A 21571-nucleotide genomic window follows, 5' to 3' on the forward strand; every position below is an offset into this window, starting at 1 on the left:
AACAACTACATCTGAATCATCCACTGAACTTGAGACAACCACTAAAGGGGCTTCTTCAACTACAAGACCAATCAAAGTTGAAACAACTCTTGCAATCACCACACCAAGCATTCCATCCACTACAGTTCTTGTTGAAGAAAGCACCACTCTCTCCCCATCTACAGGGACAACAACTCCAAGCAAATTCACCACATCTGCAGCATCAACCACAACGCAAACAACTGGAGAACAAAGAACCACAGAGACTGTAACAGAAAATGAAACAACCACATCTCAGTCACCTGTGTCCACCACCAGGTTGCCAAAGGTGGTGACTACAGCTGGAATGACAAGCCAATCAACAACCACAGCTACAACAGCTTTTGAATAGTCAAGATCTATTCCCTCTGAAATGTCAACATCTCCAAGCTCATCTGTTCCAACAAAACAAACTTCAGTACCAGTTGTAACATCCACACAACCAACAACATCAACAGAGACAACTGCTGTGCCAGTCACTACAGTTGTGTCAACAACTACATCTGAATCATCCACTGAACTTGAGACAACCACTAAAGGGGCTTCTTCAACTACAAGACCAATCAAAGTTGAAACAACTCTTGCAATCACCACACCAAGCATTCCATCCACTACAGTCCTTGTTGAAGAAAGCACCACTCTCTCTCCATCTACAGGGACAACAACTCCAAGCAAATTCACCACATCTGCAGCATCAACCACAACGCAAACAACTGGAGAACAAAGAACCACAGAGACTGTAACAGAAAATGAAACAACCACATCTCAGTCACCTGTGTCCACCACCAGGTCGCCAAAGGTGGTGACTACACCTGGAATGACAAGCCAATCAACAACCACAGCTACAACAGCTTTTGAAGAGTCAACATCTATTCCCTCTGAAATGTCAACATCTCCAAGCTCATCTGTTCCAACAAAACAAACTTCAGTACCAGTTGTAACATCCACACAACCAACAACATCAACAGAGACAACTGCTGTGCCAGTCACTACAGTTGTGTCAACAACTACATCTGAATCATCCACTGAACTTGAGACAACCACTAAAGGGGCTTCTTCAACTACAAGACCAATCAAAGTTGAAACAACTCTTGCAATCACCACACCAAGCATCCCATCCACTACAGTCCTTGTTGAAGAAAGCACCACTCTCTCTCCATCTACAGGGACAACAACTCCAAGCAAATTCACCACATCTGCAGCATCAACCACAACGCAAACAACTGGAGAACAAAGAACCACAGAGACTGTAACAGAAAATGAAACAACCACATCTCAGTCACCTGTGTCCACCACCAGGCCGCCAAAGGTGGTGACTACAGCTGGAATGACAAGCCAATCAACAACCACAGCTACAACAGCTTTGGAAGAGTCAACGTCTATTCCCTCTGAAATGTCAACATCTCCAAGCTCATCTGTTCCAACAAAACAAACTTCAGTACCAGTTGTTACATCCACACAACCAACAACATCAACAGAGACAACTGCTGTGCCAGTGACTACTGTTGTGTCAACAACAACTACATCTGAATCATCCACTGAAATTGAGACAACCACTGAAGGGGCTTCTTCAACTACAAGACCAATCAAAACTGAAACAACTCTTGCAATCACCACACCAAGCATCCCATCCACTACAATGTTTGTTGTGGCGGAAAGCACCACTGTCCCACCAACAGCTCCAAGCAAAGTCACAACTTCTGCATCATCAACCACCACTCAAACAACTGGAGAACAAAGAACCACAGAGACTGTAACAGAAAACGAATCAACCGCATCTCAGACACCTGTGTCCACCACCAGGCTGCCAAAGGTGGTGACTACAGCTGAAATGACAAGCCAGTCAACAACCACAGCTACAACAGCTTTTGAAGAGTCAACATCTATTCCCTCTGAAATGTCAACATCTCCAAGCTCATCTGTTCCAACAAAACAAACTTCAGTGCCAGTTGTAACATCCACACAACCAACAACATCAACAGAGACAACTGCTGTGCCAGGCACTACAGTTTTGTCAACAACTACATCTGAATCATCCACTGAACTTGAGACAACCCCTGAAGGGGCTTCTTCAACTACAAGACCAATCAAAACTGAAACAACTCTTGCAATCACCACACCAAGCATCCCATCCACTACATTTGTGGTCACAGAGGGAAGTACAACTATACTTCTCAACACTACTTTTACCTCTGAGAAAACTTCAACGGGTTTAAGAACATCTATCTCACCAATCACAGAATACACCATTACCAGTACCACTCCAACAGCTTTCCACTCATCCCCTCTTACAACTCTGGAGACCTCAATTGCACCCATTACACAAACAATACCATATTTTACTGGAATCCTGCCAGTTTCTACACAATCTCCTGTATATTCATCTACTTCAAGTGTTTGCTGCTATGTCAATGGAACAGATTTTCAATCAGGTACAGTTTCCTTTACATAATTGACCTTTGGGAAAGTAGTTATATGTAATAAATAGTATTTAACATAATAAAAAAACATTATTTGTCTTTTACAGGTGATATAATATATAATGTTACTGATGGCCTTGGTTGGTGCTTTACGGCATACTGCAATGCAACTTGTAATATTGTAAAGACTTCAACATCTTGTGGATCCACTCCATCACCCTCCACCCCCTTTGAAACAACAACCCTTTCTAGTTCGACAAAAATCAGCCAACCAACACAGCCTGTCACAATCATTTCCACCAATCCAACTATGGAAATACCAACTACGACCTTTGGGCCTAATTGTTCAGCTCTTGACCCACCCAGACAGGTAAACCTGTAAATGATAAAACCTTAAAAATGATAATCTGATCCTCAACTTTGTTATAATTTTGTTTGTGAAAGTGAAGTCACATCCTGTGATGTAGATATGCATTTTAACATTGGCTGATTAAAATGGCAGTAGTCATTATTATGTTTCTTTACTGGTTTTACAGCCCAATGAAACTTGGCTGAGTGAATGTCAAATGTGTATATGTGAGAGCGAGACACTGAGCGTCCGATGCCAGCCTGTGATTTGTCATACTTTACCACCTGTTGCTTGTGATGGACCTGGACAGGTGCTTGTCAATACATCAGGCGAATGCTGTGAGAGTTATACATGCAGTAAGTGATCTTGATAAGTATTATGGAAACACATATACAGAAACAGACCTCCAAAACCAAAAAGAAACAGTTATGTTTATGGCTGATATTTTCCTGACGTTTAAATATGTATATAGTTTATGCAAATACCTGTTTTATTTTTCTTTAACAGTTACTGTAAACTGTAAAAGTGCTTTTTTTACGATGAAAGAAGTCTCTTACTGTCCAAACACAGATTGTAGAAATACATGTGGACTTACATAGTTTAATGCATAAACAACTGAAATTGTTTAAAATGTTCCTACAGGTTGCGATTTGAGCATGTGTCCTATGCCTATGATCCTCTGCCCGTTGGGCTATATGATGTCCTATAGTGTTAATCCTGACAGCTGCTGTCCACAGTATGACTGCAGTGAGTATTGACCCATCATTCTCAGTATTTACTGGTGTACTGTATACAAAGCAAACATCTAACCTCATTAACATCTTAATCTACACAGGACCCATGGAAGTCTGTGTCTATAATACCACAGTGTACCAGGTTAGATGAGATATTGATTCCACATTTAAATGCAGGTATACATGCTTTAAAAGATATCTAAAATGACACTTGCCTGTCTCTCTCCAGCCTGGCTCACCTATGCCAAGTGATGACCCTTGTAGGCTTTGTTACTGTGGTCAGAGCGTTGATCCTGAAACAAAACTTCTTACTTCTGAGTGTATAATAGCTGACTGCAACTTCGACTGTCCAGAGGTAAAGACCAAATCTAACAACAAAAAAAGATTTGTCCTGAAATACAGACAGCAGGTCTGCCTAAAGTTTGTTCAGTACAGGATTGGTCGAAATGACGTATATAGCGCACCTGCAGAATAAAATGTCCACCATAACATATTTTTCTATGCTGTGTATTGATAGGTTTCAGTCACAGGGGGCTGGCGGGCATGAAAGCAACAGTTCACAATGGGCTCTCCATAGAGAGGCAGCACCGGCTGGTCAATTTTTCAAGTCACAGTTATTTAAATTACCCCTTTAACAGAAGACAAATTAAGATATGAACAAAAAATACCAGTTTTGAGTGCTTATGATTATACACCGCATCCAATTCCATATTTTAAAGTCACAATAAAAACCGCTAGATTCCTGCCAGACATCCACTTAAATATGTATTTCGTTGAAAATTCCTCACCTTATACTCCCCCAGCACTATATTAATATTATATCATATTGTATTGTATTATAATATCTTAAAATCATATTAATGAAAAAACAAAGTTCAGTCTGAGAGCACACATTTATTACTCTTAGTACAAGAAATGATCTAATAAAGGTGCAAATAGCCTAGCCAACTTTGAATTTTCATTCTTTCACATCACTTCCATTACGAAAATTAACCATGGTTTTACTACAGTGAAAACCAAAACACCGTGGTCAGTGTAGTAAAACCATGTTTTTGCTAATAGTACACCAAAAAATACTATTATCACAAAAAAAAACATGGTTAAAGTTTCGTAAGGGTTGCATTACAACAACTCTTTAGCTAACTTTAACAGTTATTGAAATGAATCACTGTAGTTGGTTGCTTCAGTACGTTACAACAACCCAAAGATAAGAATATTACGCAAAGATATGATTTATGGCTAACAATACAATGTTTACCTTACTAAAAATTAACCATGGCTTTATTGTGGTAAAAGTGTAGTAACCAAGTTTTTTGTGTATTGATTACTATCAGCAAAACCAGTGTTTTGTCCATGATTTAACTATGTTTTTTTAAACATGGTTATTTTGTGGAACCATGGTTAATTTTCCTAAGGGTAATATATCCAGTGTTTATGTGATGTTACCTTTGATGAAGTGGTCACTGTACGTTAAATACGAGTGATGGCTGCAATTGTTTTCACTCACTGGAGACAGACAGAGGCGCATACTTTTGTCACAAAATATACAAACTCCTCTTTTCTGGGTTTTCGTCTCTAGCGGTATTCTGTAGAAGCATAGCCCAGGATTATTTCCTCGTCGGTTTGTGCATTTTATTGCACAGGAACTATTCAGTATTTAGGATAAACTAAGAAATCACCGACTTTTTAACTTGTGAGCAACGGAGATTGCGCGCTCGTGCCCTCAAGTGAGTTCACATAAGCGCGTGACGACACATGAAAATATCGCGAAAGTGCCGCGAAATGTAGATAAATGGGCGTGGCTTACTCAGCGGTTCTGAGGTAATTCACAAATTACAAATACTTTTGACTTTCTTTCAGTTTTTTTCTTAGTATTTCTTTTCTTGTTTTAATTAATGTGAGATTATAAGTTTGTACAAACGCTGTAGCCTACTTTTTTGTAATTTTAACACAAGCTGGTGGTGCCCTATGACTTTTAAACAATGCAGTATTTACCTTGAAATAAAATTTGATGTCATAAATCAAAATGGAGGAGATAAACACTCAACCTTCAAGATCTCTTTGGTCATGAAATAATTGTGTATCACTAAAACGAGGGGAGATCGAGCTTTTTACATAGCATGCTTTGATATAAGACAAGCTCCATCTCTTCTCATTTTTAAGTCCAAACTTGTATTTTTGTTATTTGTGATGTTTGTTTGTTATTTTTATTATGAATTTTGTTGTGGAAAGCACATGGTCAACGGCCGTTGTTTTAAAATTCCGAAATTACAAATTCAGTTTCTGTTCTCTCTCTCTCTCTCTCTCTCTCTCTCTCTCTCTCTCTCTCTCTCTCTCTCTCATTCTTTAGAATCAAGAGTACCAAAATATTCCTGGGCAGTGCTGTGGAGTTTGTGTTAGTACTGATTGTGTGGTTGTCCATGATAACACCACACAAACCATCCCAGTGAGTGATTTATATATATATATTTTTTAAATAATTTTGCTATATGTATCTATTTGTTTCATTTGTAATGATTTTACCATTATAATGTGATCGTCAGTATAATTAATGATCATTTTAACATTAAAGATTTCACAAATATATCTCCCACTAACAGGTTAACCAGATATGGCAACCAGCTGATGATAAGTGTGTAATATACACATGTGAACGTGTCGATGGTCAGTCATTGGCGGTCGAATCTAAGATCACCTGCCCTGTGTTTAATCCTGAAGACTGTGTTCCTGTAAGGGTTGTTTTGAATTTGACTTGAATATTTATGTTAAACATCAATATGGTTGATAATGGTTTCTTTTTTCCATAGGGAACAGAGACATTGGATGAAGAAGGATGTTGTCTAACCTGTAAGAAAAATACTGATAAGAGTCTCAGTTGAGATGTTTAGGAAAATCATTCAGCAGTTGCAGAAATGAAACTGAAATGATAACAATCGTTGAATATTTAGTTTATAACTCACAACTCCAAATCTCCTTGCCATTGTTTGGTGTAACAAATACTTTGACTGGTACAAAATTGCGATTGCAACAAAATGTCGTTGATAATTTATGACAGTGAGACAATCAGTGTATGTATTTATTTGAACATTTTAAGTGTTATCAGTGCCCTCACTGTCTTCATGTGACGATTATTAACTCACAGTTTGTAATTGATAAAGTAATGCAAGAATGTATAAATTTTCTAAACACAAAGTCAATTCAAATAGCACCGTTTAATTGTTGCGTTTTGTTACATTTCCTTTGTCTGTAAGATCATATTTTATTTTTTTCTCAGGTACACTGGAGAATAAATGTAACGTCCAGAAGAACAGCACCATCCTGGAGAGCAATGGTTGTGTGAGCAGCTCACCTGTGGAAGTAACCTCCTGTGCAGGATTGTGTGGCACATCATCAATGTGAGTCAGATCAGATCTCGGCATTATTTCCAAATATAGCTGCTTTAATACTTCTTGTACATAAAGGAATTAATAAGAAATGAATGTATACATGTTTGTGTTTAAATATTCATAATTACACACAAAACACACATAAATTATGCAAAAACTCACTTTTATTTTGTATGCGATTAATCGTGATGAATCTTTGCCCTTCACTAAAATAACTCAACCAGGACAAAATAAATGAACTAAAATATGAATAAACTACAACAATGAAAAAAAATATGCATTATTAATTATTCATAAAGTATGACATCATAAAGAAATGCATGCAAATTGATCCAAGTATAAATGCTTCTCACTTTTATCTTTATTTTCACAAAAATGCTGTTCTGTAAGAAGTGAGAGTAAATATGAGAGTTACTTTACTTGCGAGTACCTGTTAACGTCCTCATAAGGTTTTTAAAAACACTCCACACACTAAAGTCCTCTTTCTTCTCTTGTATTGAAACAGATACTCGGCAGCGGCCAACTCTCTCGTTCATTCTTGCTCGTGCTGTCAAGAAATGACGACCAGTAAAAGAGAAACGACTCTGACCTGTGCCGATGGATCAAACATCATCCACTCGTATATTTACATTGAGTCATGTGGCTGTAAAGCTTCCGATTGCCCTTCTCAATCTACATCAATGAGGAGACGCCGGAGGAAATGAATGTGAAATCTCGTCTTTAACCCTTTGTAGTACACATGCTTTTCACCTATAATGAACACTCTTCTGTATTCTTCGTTCAACAGCCATTTCACCTCCCTTTGATATCCCAAAGTTAATGTCACAAGTTTGAACTGCAATGTAAACATCATGTATGCCTTTGAATGGATTTCTATCTGTTTGTGTTATTGTGAATCTGTACATTTAAAGCTTTAACATTTCTGTGACTATTATCTCGATGGCATCATGACAACGAAACTCTTTTGGTTGTAGTCTACTAGTTCTTAATAAAACTATTGCACAATGAAATTTGCAGGTGTTTTTTTTTGTGGTGGTAGAGATTCTTTTGTACAACTGTAACTTTCAGAAATGTTGGATGCAACTTATGTACAGCGTTTTCTCATGCTGATAAACCTGACACTTTTCCTCAGCAAAAAAAGAAGACACACAAATTGCTTGCCTAACAAAAAACATTAGTTAATGCACTAGCTCTTATGAACTAACAATGAACAATATATTTTTTTGAGCTTTTACTAATTTTGGTTAACATAAGGTAATTTCAGTGTCAGGAAGGCCTACAGCACAACATAAAAACATGAGAAAAAAATGCTAAAATTCTTCCATCCTAAGACTAAGTCCTAAGATATTTTTCTCTTTTAAAAAAGTATATTTTTTCTCTTTCAAATTTTCTTCTTTCAATATAATTTTTTTGTCCTTCTTTCAAAAAAACAAAACTATATATATATATATATATATATATAAATATTGAGCGAAAAAAAAACATTTTTGAAAGACAAAAGTTTTATTTTTGAAAGAGAATTTTTTGTAAGAAATATATTAAAAAATACAAAAAAAAAAACTGTTGAAAAAGAAAAGTATTATATTGAAGGAGACAAAACTGTTAAAAGACAATAGGTAACTTTTTTGAAAGAGAAAAAATTGAAAGAAAAAATTTAAAAGAGAAAAAATTATATTGAAGATAATTTTTTTTAAGACAAACAATTCTTTGAAAGAGAAAATAATCTCTCTTAAAAAAATGTTTTTCTCTTTTACATTTTTTCTCTTTTTAAAAAAAAAACAAAGAGAAAAAAGTAATATATATATATATATATATATATATTTTTTTTTTTTTTAAAGAGAAACATTTTTTGAAAGAGAAAAAAATTATATTGACAGAAAGTTTTGAAAGAGAAAATGTTACTTTAAAAGAAAAAACTATTGTTTGAAAGAGAAAAAAATCTTTTAAAGAACAAAATATATTGATAGATAGATAAATAGATATTTTTCTCTTTCAAATATTTTTTCTCTTCATTTGTTTAAACGAACAAAATATATATAGAGAAAGAGAAAAAAGTACATTGACAGAAAAATTTGAAAGAGAAAAAGTTATTTTGAAAAAAAAAACATTTTTAAAAGAAAAAAATTTTGGGGCCTTAATCTCAGGATGGAAAAACTTCTTTTTTCTTCCTAATTTTTTACACGTTGTGCTTCCATATTAGTTTAATTGCTCATTGTTTGTTCATATTAGTTCATTGTGCATTATCCATGTTTTTGCAGTGCCCCTCTACACTTTTATGAGTAATAATATAAATGGAAGATTATTTTTTAGATTTATGGGCAAGGTGGTTTGCTGCATCTTTTTCTACAGTAACAGCAATGTCTGTGTGTAGTTCTCCAACAGAAATCTCGTTTTAGCCACACAATGGTTGTTGGTTGAATCCTAGGGAACAAACATGCTTATAAAACCATGCATGGATTGAATACACTTAATTTCTTTGGATAAAAGGGTTTGCCACATGCATAAATGTTTATGTACAAAATCATGTCACATGACTCACACAGAATCATCTTGAATCAAGAAAAAAAACGGTGAATTGTTTTTTAGATATCAAACTTTCTACAACCAGACATACCCAGAGCTCTTTAATAATCTTTAAAATAAATTATATTCATAGACTTATAGTACTAAATTCATACAGAGTATATCTCTTTATAACATCTATAAGATCACCAGAGTAAAGATATAATATACTGCTCTTACAGGACACATTACAAAATTATCTTACACCCTTTAGAACTTTAAAACACTCTTGATTTTAAATGACAAAGACAATAAAACGTGTTTCATTTACTTGCTACGATTAAGGGCCGACAGACATAAATGGGCATATTTACAAGAGAGGATTGTTTTTTGGTATAATGTGGTACAGATCAGAGAATAAGAGTTTCTTCAGTTAAAGCTCCTCTGCCATCTGAAGCAAGTAGTTTATGGCAGTGTCCTTGTTTCCCTGTTGGGCCTCCAGGACGGTGCGAATCACCTCCTTATCCAGATTGGGGAACATATCCTGAAGGGCTTTGAGGTCCTCCTCACTACAAGGTGTGCTCTGTGGTGCAACGGGTGGCACGGCTGGCATTCCCATGGGTACCACACCTTGGTTGTAAATACCAGGGACACCTAATGGATATTTAAGAATTAGAAAAAGGTGACTTTTGTATTGTTGTTCACTTTGTAAATAAGTTAAGCTCCATTGATAAGTGTCATAATGATTCATCCACCCATCTCTTCCATTTCCTATAAAGCAACTGGAAATTCACAGGTCACTGAACCCTTTCTTAAAAATGGCCTTAAAGTTTATGGGACAGCATCTTAATACATTTAAAGGTGCCAAAGACTGTATGTAAATAATCTGTTAAATGGTTCTCTGATATCTACATAGAAGGTTTGTGGCTCTATTAAGTGCAAAAATGATCCAGAAACAGTTTTGCATGATCATTTATAACCCTAGGATTTGGAATTGTCTATTATCATCTTATTTGAAAGGGTCATGAATAATAATGTTGAGCTCTGCTCTGATTAACTGTTTCTCCTTCAGTAGCTCTGTGTGTGTGTAAACAGATCTTATGTTTGAGTCTGAATCAGATGAAAGTACAGATTTTGAGGAATAATCAATTATTTGGAGATTTTTAATGGACCTTTCTGAGTGGTAAGTTTGTGTGCAAAACGTCACTGTAACATCAATAGTAGAACTTCAGACTAAACGTTAGCATATAGCATTAACTAGCGCTAATAATAGCATATAACGCTAAATCAGCAGTCACAACTTTGTTTTTAGCATTGTAACAACATTGTACTTAATTTAATGTTGGGGCGTACATCTCAGCTCAGCGTTGCGTCCAGTCGCATCTAGGACAACTCGGAGGTATCGTAAACCGGAAGCGCACATTAAATAGCGCGAGCTTCGTCAGATAGCGTCAACTTCAAAATGCTAAATATACGTTAGCAGCCATTGTTAATTGTTATTGATTTGGGACAAATATGATGTTATTTAAAGGAACAGTATGTAGGATGATGGTCAAAACTGGTACTGCAATCACAAAACTTGTGGCTAAAACTGGTACTGCAATCTCACAACTGGTGGCCAATACACAACATGACAACATCAACATCAGTTGGGGGCCGCAACTCCACTTTTTAAATGACAATATCCTGGCCATAACACTGTTGTCAGTAATATAAGTATTTGGAATGAAAATGATTTCGTAATGTCTAGTTACATATCAGGGCCATTTTATGATTAATTAATATACAATTCTTACATACTGTTCCTTTAATGTTAAACTATATGAGTGGCGCAACAGGGATTTGAGCAACTTCCTGAGTCGTAGCTGGACGGTGCGGACAGGTGCCAGCTGTCGGTGTGCGACCCCCTTAAGGGTTTTACTGTGTAACATACAAACCTGCTATGGGTACATAGCCAACGCCCTGCTGATATACTGTAGGCATCAGAACCACAGGCTGCGCTGGCATCATCACTCCGGCTGGAATTGACTTTAACAAATAGGGAAAGAAAATGTTTACAAACAGCAAAAACATATATATGTTTGCTGTAGCATTCGCATAAACCTGGACAGGACAAATTGGTAAACAGGACAAGCTGGTCTCTTTACCAGCTGCAGTGCAACAATGTGGGACTTGACAAAAATGTAGTGTGATCATGTGATTTTTAACAGAGAGCTGTGTAATGATGACGTATGCACTTACAGCAAAAGACATGACAAGATTAATCATGCCTTCTTTATCATCTCCCTGTCTGCCGCTCAAACTGAACCATTCATCCACCACGCTGCCTTCCCTCAGGTTCTCTGGGATCGTCACGTGTGTCCAGGCTATGCGATCATCCATGGAGAAAGCCCTCTGTCAATTACACCATCAAACAGTTATCAAATAGTGCTAACAATTAAAATGATTGATTTGTGTTTGTTTACTGTACAGTCATTAAACACATTTCTGTATGTGTTGTGCATCACATGGAAGTTTACTGTAAACTGGGAAACTCAGATGTCATGTAAATGTGAATAGGTGTTAGGTATATTTGAGTCGGACCTCATCAAAAATCTCCAGGTAGAATGAATCCACTCCAGGTGGGACAGTGCACTGAATCACTTTATTCCAGCGTGGGTTCTTTGCTCCGTTGTGAGCAGTGGGCGTCTCATAGACGGCGTATCCCAGCCGAACCCTGCAGTAAGGGTCCATGCGGGTCATACCATAGTTCTTTGCAAGCTTTGCCTGTGAAAACATTATTTGTATTATGTACAAGGCTAACTAACACTATACAAGAGCATTCTTCAAATGCTTTATTTTCCTATAATGCAAAATGCACTTTATGTCAGCAAATCATAATAACTGATAGCTGGGATTGAAAAATTTTTTACACAGCAGGGTTAGTTGTCACACAATGAACTTCTTAATTTGATTGTTTCCTGGAAAACTCAACTCTGTTATACACTAATCCTATTATAGTTACTCTTTATATACAATATAGTTACTTGCTTCGTATGTATCATTTCACCTAATATCATTTATTTGATGTCTAAATGAATAAAATATATATTTATTCACATAAATATGACTTAATTCTCCATTCTATCTGACCGACATGTGCTTGTGTCAAAAAGTCTGTTGAAGTTTAACTCGCTCTCTTTTCCGGGAACTGTTTTGCTAAATAAATAAAGAAGTCTGCTGGTTAAGTATTATAATCAGTCATGACTCATGAGGACAGTAGATTTGATTGTACCTGTACAACTGTGATACTGAGACGTCCACCTGTTCCCAGAGATCCTCCATACTGGAGCTGTTGAGCAGCCTGAGCATCTAACTGTACCTGCTGCTGCTGTTGAGTCGGTGTGATCCGCAAAAAATCCTGAGGCAATTCACCGACATACACCTAAACACAACGCAGAAATCACACAGAGATTCCTTATTCACAACTAGACCTAAAGATAGAGTTTTTATGACAAAGGCTACGTTCACACTGCAAGCAAAAGTGGCCCAAATCTGACATTTTTTTTGCCCAAATGTAAAATCAGACCCAGGCCACTTTAATATGTGGTCCTAAATCGGATGTATTGCAATGCGACTTTTGTCGCATTTTGCAGCCCTTATTTTTATCTGACTTTTACGTTAATGAAATGTGACATATTCTGCACTGAAGGCGGCGGTAAAATGATGTCACGCTTTCTTCTGTGCATGCGGGTCACTTTAGGGCCATATATGATTCACACAAGACTGACGGTAGTCGCATTTCTATGATAACGTGACAAACAGCGCAAAAACGTATTTCAGCAAAAAATACGAACTGAGCATTAATGGTGCATTCCAACCAGCCGCGGTAGAGGCGGCAAAAAAGCACTAATCGCGTGTAGTTGGACGCTTGAACATTTGAGTTACATGCTTCACTCGCGCGTGAAAGCCACGCATGAAATTCAAGTCATTCGAGACATTCACACGGAAATTCGCGTCATGGGAGGGGCTTCTGCAACTCCGCTAAGACTCCGCCACTCCGCTCGCTTCCTGTAATCACGTCACTACTACAGCAAGGTCCTGATTGGATAACGTGGCGTGGAAAATCGCCAAAGTTCGCTTACCGTGTGTACCGCGCCGCAGGATGCCTAATCGCGTCTTTGCATTGACTTAATATGTAAATCACTCACGTTTGCCACCTCTACCGCGTCTGGTGTAAACGCAGCATAAGACCTGCGGTGTGAACTAAGCCATTTAGTACGCATGACATTCTCCACCTACTAATGGGTTAAAACAAATACAACCTATTCAAACGTATTTTCTTCATCATGTTCATTGATGCAAAAGAAAAACAGATCCTTTGTACAGTGCAAAACACAAAAGTTACTACTTATCTATAAAGAAGCAGTTACGAAGGTCTTAAAGGGATAGTTTACACCAAAATGAAAATTCTGTCATCAATTACTCACTCTCATGTGGTTACAAACCCGTATAAATTTCTTGGTGCTGATGAACACAAAAGGAAGGAATGTTTGTAACCAAACCAATAAGAAGCCCTACTATGGAAGTCAGAATTTTCGCTTTTGGGTGAGCAGTCTCTGTTTACATCTGTATTGTAGCTATAGAGTCACGTGGCATGTGTAATGTTGAAAGTATTTTGACATTTTTATTAATTCAGTGAGACACATAATGCGCTGTCAGTTACTACGATAAACAACCCCAACATATTGAATTTAACTATTTATTTGATTCAAACAGCTGCTTTTCAGATTATCATGTCATGATCTTTAAGACGAGTTTCAATGTATGACTAAGACATCATCACCCCTGTAACTGTACACACCCTTTTTTAAAGAAGTTAAAGAAGAAAAACGTGACTTACTACATCAGGAAACATCATTAAAACAACCGACTTTATACTACGATATATAATACGCAAAAATACGACATCAAATAACGGTTCGTAAATGTGTGACGAGCGACAAAACTCCAAATCAATCGTGTTTATATTTGCGTTGCTGATAGTGTGAGATGAGACCGTGTGGTATCTTAACACCAGTTGAATCGACTTTGGCGTCTATCTTCTGTATTATTACGAATATGTTTATATAATGTGCGAATACTGCGCAAATGTAAGAGAAAATGATGCGCATCTCGCGCAAACACAGTGTGTATTAAGAAAGAAGTCTCACCTGTCCCCTTTGCGTAGTTATTGTGGTTGCCATTTTCACCGTAGATGTGATGTAGATGGGTTACTGTTCAAAGAAAGGCCAAATTAAAAGAATTATAACACAATCCACTGTTGATGTCTGGCGATGTGTGTCACAAGCACGAAATGAGGAAACGATCGAACAAATTCCGCCCCGTCCTATTCAGGAATTCAAAATAAAAGTCTCTGTTGTTGGCTTGTCGAGTCTGTGGCACATTTAGGGGTGGTTTCCAGGACAGGGATTATCTTAAATTAGGACTTGACCTTAGTTTAATTAGGAAATATAATTAGTTTTAACAAACATATCTTACTAAAAACATTACTTGTGTGCATTTTGAGGCAAAACAAATGGGCACTGATGTATTTTAAGATATGTCAGTGCAAGCTTATCAGTTTGGCCAGCTCTTACGTTTATTTTAGTCTAGGACTAAACATGTAGATCGTTATTTAAAATAATTAAACTGGTAAAAATGTGAGTATGAATTAGACATTAATGCATGTCTCATTACATAAATTCTTTCATGCAATATATAATTTCCGAAGAGAAATGCTATTTTATTAGCTTTTTTAATAATTTAGATATGTAATCAGCATATCGAAATAAACAGGTAATAGGCCTACATATTTTTTCTGAAGTAATCAATTCTGATTCAGGCTAAAAAAAGCCATGGAGAAACATTTAGACTTATTTGAAAACACTAAAAATGACAAAAAACTCATATTCTGATTTTTGGTTTGCTGTTAAAAATAGACCAGCACACACAAAATGCATTACTCTCAAACAGGATTTTTATTCAAATGTAACCCTTCAATCACCAAGATCAAGATCTAAATATTACCTTGCCCTGACTGTGTGTGTTTTTTTTTTTAAATAACAATAAATATTATTTAACAAAGTGTACAGGCCTTAAATGAATTGGTTTGGGTAGAAATACAAAAATTGTCAACATCCACATAAATAATATATAATGAGAGCATCTTTAAAACAAAATGTTTTTCTTCATTGCATGATTTTTAATTCAAATAAATATTATTAAACAAATATTAAATAAAAATAGTATTAATAAAAATTGTGTATAGGCCTTAAATAAATTGGTATGAAGTAGTGATATATAACTAACAGTTTGTCAACATCCACATAATAAAATAATTAAGTATTAACATGTAAAAATGAACTAATAACAAGTAAACCTATGTATTAGCGCAATGCCATATGTGCTTAACTGTGAAAGCAATTTTTACTCCAGATTTTTGCCAGTAAACTATAGCATTGCCTTTGGTAGGTTTTATGTTATGGCAAATTTAAATATTGTGTTTAGAGATGCGGTCAGACTACTTTAGATTATTCGCACTGACTGAAACCATTGTTCATGAGGTGGTTTCACCTGTTTGTTTTCTTTAAAACGTGTTCTTAAAGCAAAGGAGGAGTTTAAATAATAAAATCACCAATCACTTCCTGTTTGAAAGTACAAATGTTTAGGAGCTTACATGTTCTGATGTACAGTAAGGTAAGACGCAAACTCAAATGTATATGCAATTTTGTTAAAAATATATAACTTATATGTTCACCTGGACGCAAGATTTTATCTTTCGGTCATGTATTATCGTTTATCTCGATCAGAAGATAACATATGATATGTTATGTTTACTCCTACAGCTACATATGTTTTAAAATGTATCACCTCTCAGAGTTTGTTGTAAACGTCAACGTTGTTTCACATTTTTAGTGCGAAATGTTAATATAAAGCTGTATGACTTTAAGAATGTGAAACCAGGAAGTTGTCGAAAACTATCAGGGTTGCCAGGTACGCGGGCGATTTTTAGGTCCATGTGTTGAGCTTACGATGAGATGAACACTATTTTAATAGGATCTAGGCATATTGTGGTTATATATAATAATAACAGTCAATTTTAGATAAAGCTGTGTTTTTCCCCATATATATATATATATATATATATATATATATATATATATATATATATATATATATATATATATATATATATATACATATATATATATACATATATATACATATTTTCTGATTGAGTAAATGTATTGTATGTTGTTATACAATATGTCTCTTTTGCGATTTTAAATTGTGCCGACATTATACTATACAAATATAAACATACATATATAAAATATACAAACAATAAAAAAATGTAATCACTAAAAAGGGTTTTGTTGTGGAGTGACTTTTTCACGATGATCTGGCAACCCTTACAGTCCACTCACAATGTACCAGGAAGTCGACGCGACATGATGTTGTGATGAAACAATACTACTTCACACGATTCATTTTTTCTTTTTGTGAATCATGAACAGGACTCAACTGAAACGATCCAGGATATTAAGAATGGCCCTCGCAGACCCCATGCACCCGGAGGAGAAAGACGAGCCGTTCATTGTGAAGGCGTTCAAGATCTTTATCGTCGTGACTCTCTACTGGTTTATCTCCATTACCATGGTGTTCCTCAATAACTATCTGTTAGACAACAAGGACTTGGATGCGCCACTATTCGTCACTTTTTTCCAGTGTTTTGTCACTGTTGGATTGTGTTTGCTCATGAACTTTCTGGCAAAGCTTTGTCCGGGATACGTGGATTTCCCGTCACTGAAGCTGGATCTGCGGGTGTCCAGAGAGTTGTTGCCTCTGTCCATTGTTTTTATCGGCATGATCACATTTAATAATCTGTGTCTAAAGCACGTGGGCGTGGCCTTCTACACTGTTGGCCGATCGCTTACAACCGTATTTAACGTCATTTTGTCGTACTTGATGCTAAAACAAACGACGTCATATTACGCGTTGGCGTGTTGTGGAGTTATTCTGGGTAAGTGTCATAATCCATCATACTACATCTCTCTCTTAAAAACAATGAGGGCTAAAACTCTGAGAAAATCCTTCAATGTTGTATTATAATCTACTGCAATACATTTCTGTCATGATTTATTATAACAATTTTGACGTGAACACGAATGGCAGCAGCTCGAGTTTGTCTGTGCGAAATAAGTGTCCAAAGATCATCTGTAAACATTCATGAAAGTAGTTAATCTTTCTATAAGCAGTTGCCATGTTCAGGGTTTCAAATGTAGTCTTCTTTAATTGGTGACTTAGAAGTCCCACGCACCATCTTAGGAAAGAACAAGTGGAAAAACATTGACAGTGACCCTAACAACTTGCCAACCAACCAGTAGTCCGTGGACATGCACATACGACCAGACATTGCTTTTCTCAACATATATGTTTGTCTGGCCTAATAATCCTTGCTGAAAAACACATCTTAAACCAGCCTGACCAGCTTGGTATTACAGACTGACCAGTTAAAACCAGCCTGGCCAACAAAAAAAATGTGGCCAAAACCTCTTTAAAAACCAGCCTGCTTAACCAGCTATAACCAGGCTGGGCAGGCAGCTTAAGGGGACGTGCACACCAAAACTTTTAAACGCGGCTAAAAAAACGGCTAGAGGACGCCAAATGCCAGCTGTTTTTTCAGCTGAGTGCTAGCTTTCTTCAGCCGAGGGCTTTGGTAGCTGTGATACTTGAGCTGTGAGCCGGTTGGTTGTTGTGATACTTTTCCCCCAAAGTTGAATCTTTTTCAACTAGTGTTGGGGGTTTGACCAAAAATGAAAATGAAGGCTTTTTTTTCAAAATTATGCCGGTTTTCGGTCTTTTTCAACTGTAATGTGGTTAGTGATAGAGTTTGTAATTTCGATCCACTGTTTGCTTTTTCTGTCGTAGCAAGGCCCTCTAGCGAACGTGTCTTTAAGTGACATTTGGCTCGACTTTTCTTTTGCTTTCCCCATGCTAAGATGCTGGGGCAAATTGCTCGTGTTGCCGCCTTTGGCTTGAATTTTAGCCCGACAGCATTTGCATAAAATGGTTGTTTGGTTGACGTCGGATTTTCGGAAACCAAAAAACCTCCAAACATCAGACCCGGCTCCTTTTTTTGTTCTTCTGTATCAAGTTCTACTAATTCTTCAGCGTCCATCTTCCCTTTAACGTAACACCAGAGCACTGCTTGTCCACTCGTCGCTGCTAAGGAAGTGCAACATTGTAAAGGGTCCATCTGAAACAGTGTCGCGCTGCGGAGCGTAACGTTAGTTCCGAATGTCATGTAATTAAATACACTGGTATGGCGGTATATTAAAAATTTAAATCGTAACGAAAAACAAAACCGGTTTTCCGCCCAGCACTACTTTCAACTCTCGACGCTCAGCACCGAGCGCGGAAAAACCACAGAGAGTGCCGGTTTTCAGCACGGAAAAAAACGCTAGCCGCTGGCTTATTTGAAAAACGCTGAGTTTCTATTGGACCGCGGCCGTAATAGCTTTGGTGTGCACACCCCCTTAGGCTGGTTTTATCCTGCCTTTGTAGAACACAAGGCTCCTCATAATAGATGTTTTTTCATGAAGACTGACTGACAAAACTTTGCATTTACACAGAATATTATTCACACAAACATCAAGCAGACTTTTCAATTTAAACATGTTTACATTTTCCAGAAGCAACTCCAGTGAGTTTTAGTGTCACTTTATTTGACTCTAAATTTAACGAATTAAGATACTAAAATGGTTATATTCCAATACGTAAAATAGAAACTAGCATATCCATGACTTGGTTTGTGTCAGAACAAGCCAGATCCAAGTGTGATGCCAACAAAAAAAGATTTCTGCCAAAGTATGACTGCTTTCATTCACCAGTGTAGCTGAGTTTAAGATTTAGTCTTAGGTAGTGTGAATACCATTGCGTTTATGTCAGTAGCCGGCTTATGTTTTCAATGGAAACATTGTGCTTTTTTAAAAATGCCAGCAGCTGGTGGGTTTTGTCCGCGCTGAACGCTTGCACTCAGCAGAAATATCATCGCAACCAAAGTGCTCAGCTGAAATAAGCTGCCAAGTCCACCTGGCATTTAACGCTTTGGTATGCACGGCCCCATAATGAAGGGAGTCATACTCTCTCAATTTGGCACAACACCTTATTGCTCAACCCGCTTTGTTCCAAGAGTTGTTATAAAGATGATCCAGTTTGTCAACAAAACATATCAGAAATGAACCTAATGAGAGATATGCTTTTGCTTTGCTCCTCTTCCTTTAGGTGGCTTCTGGCTTGGTGTGGATCAGGAAGGGGTGGCCGGCTCTCTGTCCTATACGGGTGTCATTTTTGGCGTCCTGGCCAGTCTCTGTGTTTCTCTTAATGCCATCTACACAAAGAAAGTGTTGCCAGTGGTGGATGGAAATATATGGAAGCTCTCCTACTACAACAACCTCAATGCCACTATACTTTTTATACCCCTCGTCATCGTATTCGGCGAATTGGGAAGTTTGTTTCGATTTAGTCGACTGACAGATGTACATTTTTGGGGCATGATGACCGTGGGCGGAATCTTTGGCTTTGCCATCGGTTACGTAACGGGACTTCAGATTAAGTTCACCAGCCCGTTGACACACAATGTATCTGGCACAGCCAAATCCTGCGCTCAGACCGTGTTGGCCGTTGCATACTGGGCGTCCAGTAAAAGTGTACTGTGGTGGACGAGCAACATAATGGTTCTGGGTGGATCTTTCGCTTACACCTGGGTCAAAGGACTTGAGATGAAAAAAGTTCAGGTGCCGGTGGAGACACAAAACGACACTCCTCAGAAAAGTAAAGAAGACTTGGGGGTGTAGAGATTTTTTTTAAGTGCTAAAAATGCCTTAATTAGAGAGACTATTTGTTTTGCATATCGGTCTGTTTTATATGATCATTTGATGTATTTATTTTATTGTCAATGGCATTGTAGTATAAATAAAAATGGCTAAAGCAACATGTTTTACAATATCTATTATTACCTGTTTACCAGCATAAATTAACCTGACATGGTAAAGAGGTCATATCATACTGAACATACCATCATCATATTATTAAAATATAATAGATGTTTTTTGAAGCTTAGCACAATGAATAATAACACAGAAGGTGTGTTAGTATAGGGACAACACATTTAATTTAGTGTTCATTTATCACAAAATATAGTAACGTGAATAACCAACTAATTTAAATTTCATTAATTGTAACTACGTTACTTGATTTAAAAAAATAAAAAAATTATTTACATGTTTATTACCGCTAAAAGTCATGAAATTACAGTAACAGAATTAATTGTAACGCGTTACTCCCATCACTGTTTTTCACACAACTTGTGTTGTCCCTTTCATTTATTTTAACATGAAATGATGCCTTAAATGGCATGACACACACAATGTGTAAAAAATTAACACATCATGACTAAAAGTTAAGTCAAAACAATCCAGTGTTTTATATACATATACATATACATATATACAGAAAATCAAAGTCGAGGGTTAAGAGAGGAACCATAATAAATTGAACGGGGTGTGTCTGGGTGTAAAGAACAAAATGAACTACACCTTTCTCATGTGTCTTCCTCATTCTTTGGGTTGGGTTTTGAGTTTTATATGTCTGCATTTAGCTGCATGTATTTATGAGAATGAGGTCAGACCTGTCATTGAAGTTTATATCTGAACAGACCTGTGAGGAAGACAAACCTCTTAAGATGAGTAACATGATATAAAGTTTAAAGCTTTTTGAAGAAGAAGTACTCACATGACAATGAACATTATCCACAGATTATTCATTGCCAATAAAACATCACCGAGTAAACATTTAACTTATGTACATTTCACTGGGTCTTTGACTGACTCTGCTGTTTAGCAATAGTTTATGAGGGTAATAAACAATTAACTAGCAGTACAAAGACTGACATAAGTCCTGGGCTATCAGACCCCTAAAAAAAGGAGATTTTTTATTGGGAAATTATTCTGATTTAAATGTATATAAGTTTAAAATGTCATAATACATTAAAAGGGCATTTTGTTGACGTAGTATTTCTGCTGTAAATGTAGTAGAAAAGTTTACATATAATGGACAGTGAAATATTGTGTTACAGTT

The 21571-nt window shown here is 36.7% G+C and overlaps 2 protein-coding genes across 3 annotated transcripts; one reads left to right on the top strand and one right to left on the bottom strand.

Moving 5' to 3' along the window:
• Positions 1-9516: 9516 nt before the first annotated feature.
• Positions 9517-14780, bottom strand: tollip (toll interacting protein). Its single transcript, XM_055217774.2, has 6 exons — positions 14602-14780; positions 12684-12833; positions 11993-12175; positions 11651-11803; positions 11347-11437; positions 9517-10063 (listed from the first exon to the last, which is right to left on the bottom strand). The coding sequence occupies exons 1-6, from the start codon at positions 14632-14634 to the stop codon at positions 9843-9845; spliced, it is 831 nt and encodes a 276-aa protein (XP_055073749.2). The 5' UTR covers positions 14635-14780; the 3' UTR covers positions 9517-9842.
• Positions 14781-15969: 1189 nt separating this feature from the next.
• slc35c1 (solute carrier family 35 member C1) lies at positions 15970-20426 on the top strand. 2 transcript variants are annotated; one of them, XM_055217764.2, is made up of 3 exons: positions 15970-16126; positions 16948-17453; positions 19718-20426. In XM_055217764.2, exons 2-3 carry the CDS (start codon positions 16979-16981, stop codon positions 20287-20289), a joined length of 1047 nt encoding a protein of 348 aa, XP_055073739.2. In that variant the 5' UTR covers positions 15970-16126; positions 16948-16978; the 3' UTR covers positions 20290-20426. The 2 variants fall into 2 exon arrangements, with proteins under 2 accessions (XP_055073739.2, XP_055073735.2); XM_055217760.2 differs by lacking the exon at positions 15970-16126 and having other exon boundaries at positions 16845-17453.
• The last annotated feature ends 1145 nt before the right edge of the window (positions 20427-21571 follow it).

This window comes from Misgurnus anguillicaudatus, chromosome 21 (assembly GCF_027580225.2).
Source record: "Misgurnus anguillicaudatus chromosome 21, ASM2758022v2, whole genome shotgun sequence".
Lineage (NCBI taxonomy): Eukaryota > Metazoa > Chordata > Actinopteri > Cypriniformes > Cobitidae > Misgurnus > Misgurnus anguillicaudatus.

Excerpts from the sequence above, each read along its gene's own strand:
- tollip (XM_055217774.2), bottom strand. The coding sequence starts at position 14,634 with ATGGCAACCACAATAACTACGCAAAGGGGACAG. Across the intron at positions 12,176-12,683 it reads TCAGTATCACAGTTGTACAG|GCAAAGCTTGCAAAGAACTA; the intron begins GTACAATCAAAT and ends ATGTTTTCACAG. Across the intron at positions 11,438-11,650 it reads ATCTTGTCATGTCTTTTGCT|TCAATTCCAGCCGGAGTGAT; the intron begins GTAAGTGCATAC and ends TATTTGTTAAAG.
- slc35c1 (XM_055217760.2), top strand. The coding sequence starts at position 16,940 with ATGAACAGGACTCAACTGAAACGATCCAGGATATTAAGAATGGCCCTC. Across the intron at positions 17,454-19,717 it reads GTGTTGTGGAGTTATTCTGG|GTGGCTTCTGGCTTGGTGTG; the intron begins GTAAGTGTCATA and ends CTCTTCCTTTAG.